Below are 7,542 nucleotides of genomic sequence, written 5' to 3'. Positions count from 1 at the left end.
TTACCTACTGACTAGTGATGCAAAAGGTTGCACCTGCAGGGATGTGCCCATTATGATGAGAAGGTCACATCGAGGAAAGTCCTGCGGTAAACAGTAGAATAGTATAGTAGATTGTATCAGTCAAACTGAGAATGTGGACTGACTGGAAAGGAACTTTGACCTTAACAGATCCTGAATCCTCACCATTTTCATGGAAGTGAAGAATCGGGCAGGCAGATTCTCCCCAAAAAACACAATATCTAAAATAGGAGAGGAAATACATCCACAAAGAGGCTAAAATCATCACAACAGAAGTAGAGGGTAGTCACCAATGAAAGCAATTGAATGACAGAATAAATTTGGGATTGTTTCTCACACTCAGCTTATATCATTTCAGAAGACCAGGAATTATATAGCCTGTATGGACTATTCCGTCTGTCTCTCCACCTGCATTTTTAACAAGCGCACACACATAGACACAGCAGGTCAAATGGAAATGAGAAGTAACCAGGATAGATGTTAAACCCTGCTTCAGCATTTAAACACACACACACACACACACATTCAATAAGCTTAGGTAGGTAATGAAGTCCTAAAGTGTGCAGATAGAGTGTGTGCCTGTGGGACTGTGCGTCTGTCTCTCTGTGTCTTTGCTCGTGTTTTGTTTTGTTGCAGAAAAGGGAATATTTGATTAAGAGACAGACTTTAATAATACATAGAGAATTCTCTTTTGCTTATATAACACATCTCATGTTCACACACTCACATATACTTTTGTGAGTCACCTGAGCCTTATTAAATATGTAAATAATTATTTGCACATATTTATAATGTTTGCTGATTTAAAAAAATAGTATAATTAATGGGAAAGCTTGTTAAGTGAATCTCATGAAGAAATGTGCAGCTGTTATTGCTGCCTATTTTTAGGAACATTTCGTTTTTGTGCATTGTGATATTTTCATGAAAATGACTTTAATGCAAAACAATCTTATTCTTTCAGCTTTGATAGTTCAGATTTTTATAGAAATGTTATGCTATTTAATTTACTAATGTGCAAAATACACTTTCTTAATTAGTTTTTTCCCCCTTTTTTCAAGTACAGTGTCTTAAATATAATTTATTATAGTACAGTGTCCTTTAGTATATTTAAGATAAATTTACTTTGAGCAAAGCGATATAAGATAATATAGATAATATTTTATAATAAGATACTATATATATATATATATATATATAATATTTATGCTAAAGAGCAACTCTGAGATTCTACAATATATCTTTTGTGTTTCATGGAAGAAAGAAAATCACACAGCTTTGAAATAACATCATTTTTGCATGAACTGTCTTGAAGCCCAAACTAATTCAAATTCTAAGTCAAATTATACATTATTCTTAGAAATTCTTAGAAATAATTGCTCTTACCAGGTTTCACCAGGCTCCCACAGGAATCACACTTAGGAATATCTTCAGAGAAAATTTTATCTGCGAGTCAAACACATGAAATGCGAATAGTTTACTATATTCCCACATCTCATTTAAAACTGCAGACAGAAACCACAGAGAAATTTCAGCGCTCAATACTGTACTTTTCATCCAGTCCATGGAGTACTCCTTACGACAGAGGAAGCTCACACAGTGAGAGGTGTGAAATGTACCATGAGCTTCAATCAGGTCCTCTCCTTCCAGACCTGCAACTCTCTCTAAAGTATCGATGTTCTTAAAAAATAACAATAATAATTGTATAATATGAAATAATTATGTATACATACTAGCATAATAACACAAACACTCTTTTACCTGAGAGTAAGAGCGAGTCAGTAGACCTTTGTCCTTCAGCATCCTCATGAAATAGTGACATACTGTGGGCTAAAGAAACCAAAGAGCATGCAAGAGTCAAACACAGCAATACATGTGTCATTATTTGTATGCGGTGCCTTATCGACCTCATGACATGACAAAGAAGAGCATGTAATATAATGGAATTTGGCATAACGAGGTGGAAGGTTTGCCAGCATTTCATTAAATATGCATTATACGTAATTATGCTTATCTTTTGTTAGTTATGTATATTATATGCTATGAATTACAGATGTTTGTTTATTTATTTATTAAAAAAGCAGACTTATTCCACACTGCTGTCAAGGCCAAATCAGCTGTTGATTTCTGATGTTGCAATATTGTTTATATTGATAATTTTTTTTAATTTGCAGAAATTAGACATTTCAAGTCAAAAGGATATGGAAAAGGCTCAGGTTTGATTTCATTCATAACAGAATTTCATTGGTGACCCATGTATGTCAGAAAAGATTCATAAATTACCTTAAACTGTCCTGGGTAGAGCTCTCTGGCAAGAGCAAAAAAGGGCTCCGGATGTTTCTGGAAAGAGACAATGAAAAATGTGGCTTGTGTCCTCTTAGATAACAAATAATGAGGCTGCAGCTTTTCTTCAGAATCACAAACAGACCTTGAAATAGTCGATCTGAAAGATGGCCTCTGGGCAAGGCAGGTTGTACTTCTGCAAATTGGCATATAGACCAGTGCCAGGAGAGCGGAAATCTGGGATTCCAGCAGCTTAATGTGAAAAAGACTACAGGTTAATTAAACCATCCTTAACCAGGATACTATATAAGGGGCAGTTGTGGCCTAATGGTTAGAGAGTCGGACTTGTAACCCGGAGGTCGCAGGTTCGAGTCTCAGTACCAGCAGGGATTGTCGTGGGGGGGAGTGAATGTACAGCGCTCTTCCACCTTCAATACCACGACTGAGGTGAGACCCTTGAGCAAGACGCCGAACTCCCAACTGCTCACAGCAAAAATGGCCAGAAATTTTATGTGTTATGTTATACTTAAAAGATTATATTATACTTAAAGAGGCTTTGCTTATAAGAGGTCTTTAAATATAAAAGAAAAAAATAAATAAGATATAATCTATTAAAAAAAAAAAATTGATGTGCTTAATTTAAGAAAACTGCTTTTTATAAGCGATTTACTTACATGTAGATATTCCAGCTCCAACCATACAGATAATGTTCTTGCCTGTTAAGACAGACAAACACATGTAATTTACTGAACAGCATCTCACTAGCTGACTCGAAAATAACCTGCTCAAACAAAGGTGCAATATATTCACCACAGTGTTTACACAGGAAGCCAACCTACAAACAGCTTTTTTGCAGCTGACTGTACATACTGAATTGAACATAGTAAAGTATTCTAACATTGAAAAAATGACAAACTTCACTTTTAAAGACTGGACTCATCTGAGAAGTTAACTAACATTTGCCACTCAGGATGTAGCGGGCGACCCCATCCAGGGTCAGCTCATCCAAGACTTTCTCTCCAGGACTCAGGCCAAGAGTTCGTGAGAAGAGACTGCGTAAGAAATCCACTGAGAAAGAAGCATATCTAACATTAGCTAAGATCACATCATTTCTTTAAATGTACTTTAAGGACAGATTCTTTGACATACTCTCAGTGTCTCCCGAAGCCTCGCCCTCGTCACTGCTGTCGTCAGACTGACCCTGCAGAAAAGCGTATCAAAATAATACAGATTTTATTATTATTATTATTTTATATAAAGATATAGATATGAACTGTTGGCTTACTGTGCTGAACATGGTGGATGTTTACTACATTTACATATCTTGCATTTATATCTCATGTTCACATATTCATTTCCTATGTACAGTATACATGTGTTTTACAGAAAAACATAATAAAATAATAATAGAAAATACTGTTTGGGGGGGTCAGCTGACATTTGGCCTTTTTTAAATTATTGGCAAAGGTTGAAGCAATTTTATTAAATAATTTATTATGCAGTTTTATTATTCTGTTGTTATTTGAGCTGAAAATGGTTGTACATAAAATATAATAATAATAATAATAATAATGTACTATTACTGTAAAGTCAAATGGTAATGCCATGGTATTTTGATAAATACATAAAGAATTTAAAAGAATACCATGCCACTTCCAAGGTCCAAAAAAACAAACAAACATGGTATTAGCTTTGTACAAGCCCAAAAATACATATTACTGTGGTACATGTCCATGGTAAGTCTAATGAACGTGTTGTTTGACGTGTCATGTGTGTCTGATGTTATGCACACATCTTACGTTTAATGTTTATTTCTATATACGTAAGTTTATCTCTGTTATAAAATTAACTCAGTTGTATTTTTATTTACCCCGAGATCTGGTGTGTCAGCCTCCTCTTCTGCCCTTTTAGAAACCTCTGCAGGACACAATAACACATATCACACTGATGTGAATGTCATAATATCAGTCAAACAGTGGAAAAACTTCCAATACACAATTAGCTTTCTCTTTTGCTAACGGCTAACTGTGTCTGATAACACCCATATAAACAAAGGCACATCCATAATATTACCTTCAGACATTTATCCGCTTTCAAATAGTACTAAAAATTCTAAAACCCATGAAGTTAAGAGATGACAGCGCTGTTTTATTAAAGGGACAATTGCTTGTGTGCGTCGCTAATATTTCATTGGGTGGCTTATGTTGATGATAGGTGGTAAACGTTCGTATTGGACATGCAGTTCGTTCCTCGCGGGGGCGCAAGAGGCTTCGAAGCCTTCTTCTTCCAATTCGACCAAAGTTTTCCTTTAAATTTCTTCCATTTTCCCAGCAATCCTGCAGTACTGCTTTTGTGGGATGAGAGTCAGGCTCCGAATCCTCCGTTGAGTCGCATTCAAATCCCCGGCCGATTTTTATCTTGCAGAAGAAACCTATACTCTTATTCGTTTAAATTTATCCATGTAAAGAATAGGTACCTGACATACAAATGAAATTCTGCCCTTGCAATGTTTATAAAATTAAAAAAAGAAAAGAAAAAAAAAAGACTACAAACGATTACAAACGACTGTGATTGGTCGTTCCTTACAGCGATGAGAAAAGTAACAAGTATGGCATGACAATGCCGTGCTGCTTAAGTGATAAGTCTCAAATAACTTACCCCTGAATGACACGTTTAAAATTTGATAGCAATTTTACTATTTGTAAAAAAAAAAAAAAAAAAACACCAACACAGGAAGAATATTTATCTTACCTGACCAATTAGAGACAACTTCCGGGCCTCTAATGCCTGCCCATTTCGGATTTTCCTGAAAATTGCCTTTATACACAATTCTATATTATTTCTACGTAATATTTCTCTGCACTTTGTAGATCAAACCTTTGGGTGGAAACACTGTTATATTTGCACAAAACATGTCTTTCAAGGCAATGTTAATGCGACAGTGTCAGAAAAATTAACATCAGATTTTAAGACAAATTTTTCTTTTCTGATTGAAAGTAAATTGTTTACATATTTGCATAAAGGAAAAACATTACCGTAAGTCAGATTTCTTCATCCACCTTCCATCTTTCTAACACTTAGATCTAATATCATCACACCTCCATAAAAAAGATTACAGGATTTACTCTGACTAATCAGATTTGACACCCGTCACCGTTTTTTTTTAATTTATTTTTTTACGGTAGCTTAGTATAGTTTATATTTAATAAATCATGTTTAAGTACAAGTTCTCAACTTGCATATTAAACATGAATATTTATTGTGTCGGTCTCAAAACAATGATCAAATACAATGTATTTTACATAGTAAAAACAGAAACATAGGCATGAGCACAGCACTTTATTGAAATAACATGTTTGGGCATTATAATGAACAATAATATAGAAGCTCCACTGTCAGCAGCAACATTGTTTATAGATGTCTAAGTCCAGTGTGTGTGGAAGCTTCATGATGGTCCTCTGTTTGCTCTTGGCTGTCTGGCTGGATCAGGCCCTGCTCGTATTCAGCTCCAGTGACCCGGCAGTGTGGCAGTATTTCCTCCAGCAGTATCCATACCAGGCCTGGATTCTGCAGCTGTGGAAGTCCGGAAATGTCCAACCGCTTTAGCTTTCTGAGCGTTTAAGGTGGAGGGGGGACAAAAAATAACACAGAATATGAGTTTTTCAAAAACATACAATGTATGTTTAATTTTTGCCCTGAAAGAAAAAAAACTAAAACTGAAGACTGTTTAAATGACCTGAGGTTCTGTAATGCAGTGAGGCCTCCCACAGTGATTCGAGAGCAGTGGGACAGGTCTAACTCCAGCAGACTTTCTCCAAAGACATGAAGACGTGCAAGGAACCAGTCATCTACTTCAGGACATCCTGGCAGAGAGAGAGTCTGAAGTTTATTCTGATTCACTGAGAAGAGACATTTGGTTTGTGTGAGCCAGGGAACAAACTGCACCTCAGCAACAGTTTCAGTGGCAGCTGTGAGATCACTTATTTATCATATGTTTTGTTTCCTGTTAGATTTAGGGAATAGACCAATTTGGAGTAGACTTGCAGCTGCGCGCGCATTGTGGTGGCAGAAAAACACTGGGAACAAGTGGAAGGAAACGGGTAAAATCCATGGAATAAGAGAAAAAATGTATTGTTGTGCTTTTGGATGTCAGAATCAGAATGCAAATCATTTTTATAGAATAATGTCATCAAAGACGCCATTTGAAGCTAAACGCAGATCTTTAAACGGACAAACTATGGATGAAACCTGCTACGATTACCCTACTTTTAAAGCATAAATTTGATTTAAAAAATAGGTCTATATAATATTCACATAGGGGACATATTGTATTAGCCCTACAGTTAAAGCATGAAATACTATTTAAACCTACACTGTAAAAAAAATTCTGTAGTTTTTACAAAATAATTTTGGCAGCTGTGGTTGCCAGAATAATTTTGTAAAAAATACAGAAAAACTGTAAACACATTTACAGCCATAAACTGTAAATTTTACAGTATAAAACTGTAATTTACAAACAAGAAAATTTTAATGTAAACCAGTAAATTCAACAATGCACACTGCTATTAAAATCTGTTTTGTACCTTTAACATACTGACAACCACCATAATAATGCAGGTGGTAAAAGAGAAAGCCACATGAAGAATCAAAGCTCATCACAAGTAGCTTCGCCACAAGCAGAAGTATATACTAATATATAGAAGGTGCACAGAGTCATTCATGCAAACACAAAACACCATCATGGTAACACACATGATACTTAAATAATGCATTAAACTTCCATTAAACAACAGAAGATGTAACATAAAGCCCAAATATACATAACTAATAACAAAAACTATAAAAAAAACATGATTATTTAAACAAAACACTTTCAAATGTGGAGTGTCATGCAGGGAATTCTGGGAATATCAGTTTACAGTTTTTGACTGTAAATTATACATTGATTTGTTATTTTTACTTCTAAAAACTGTAAAATTAACAGCACTTTACTGTAAAATTACATGAAATGTCTGGTTAGATATTTTACAGTTTTTCCCTGTATATAGTACGGGAACTTACTGTTAACCTATTAACAGTTTTTTTCCGTAGCGTTTTTACAAAATTTTACAGTTAAAATTACACTTATTTTTTACAGTGAAGCACAAAACGTACATTTTTGTAAGTTTTTATTAATGCTAAAACGTACAATTTAGACGTATTTCAACGTTTAAAACGTACAAATCACTACGTATTTTTAGCAAA

At 34.9% G+C, this 7,542-nt stretch overlaps 2 protein-coding genes across 2 annotated transcripts in view; both read right to left on the bottom strand.

Annotated features, from left to right (window-relative positions):
* On the bottom strand, positions 1 to 4,556 carry LOC107741523 (NAD-dependent protein deacetylase sirtuin-2-like). Its single transcript, XM_016554274.1, has 12 exons — positions 4,372 to 4,556; positions 4,169 to 4,215; positions 3,448 to 3,499; positions 3,256 to 3,366; positions 2,973 to 3,014; positions 2,444 to 2,550; positions 2,299 to 2,355; positions 1,777 to 1,845; positions 1,566 to 1,695; positions 1,402 to 1,461; positions 184 to 239; positions 1 to 81 (listed from the first exon to the last, which is right to left on the bottom strand). Exons 1-12 carry the CDS (start codon positions 4,379 to 4,381, stop codon positions 1 to 3), a joined length of 822 nt encoding a protein of 273 aa, XP_016409760.1. The 5' UTR covers positions 4,382 to 4,556.
* Positions 4,557 to 5,630: 1,074 nt separating this feature from the next.
* The window catches only part of LOC107741522 (ATP synthase subunit s-like protein), a 9,280-nt gene continuing 7,368 nt past the window's right edge, over positions 5,631 to 7,542 (bottom strand). Inside the window, exons 3-4 of the mRNA XM_016554273.1 lie at positions 6,035 to 6,197; positions 5,631 to 5,908 (exon numbers count right to left, since the gene is read on the bottom strand). Of these exons, the coding sequence (XP_016409759.1) occupies positions 5,710 to 5,908; positions 6,035 to 6,197 (362 nt within the window). The 3' untranslated portion in view covers positions 5,631 to 5,709. The remainder of the gene's footprint in view (positions 5,909 to 6,034; positions 6,198 to 7,542) is intronic.

The sequence above is a fragment of the Sinocyclocheilus rhinocerous genome, unplaced genomic scaffold (genome assembly GCF_001515625.1).
Source record: "Sinocyclocheilus rhinocerous isolate Xijiao unplaced genomic scaffold, SAMN03320098_v1.1 scaffold2934, whole genome shotgun sequence".
NCBI classification, from domain to species: Eukaryota; Metazoa; Chordata; class Actinopteri; order Cypriniformes; family Cyprinidae; genus Sinocyclocheilus; species Sinocyclocheilus rhinocerous.
This window is presented reverse-complemented; position numbering and strand designations above follow the sequence as displayed.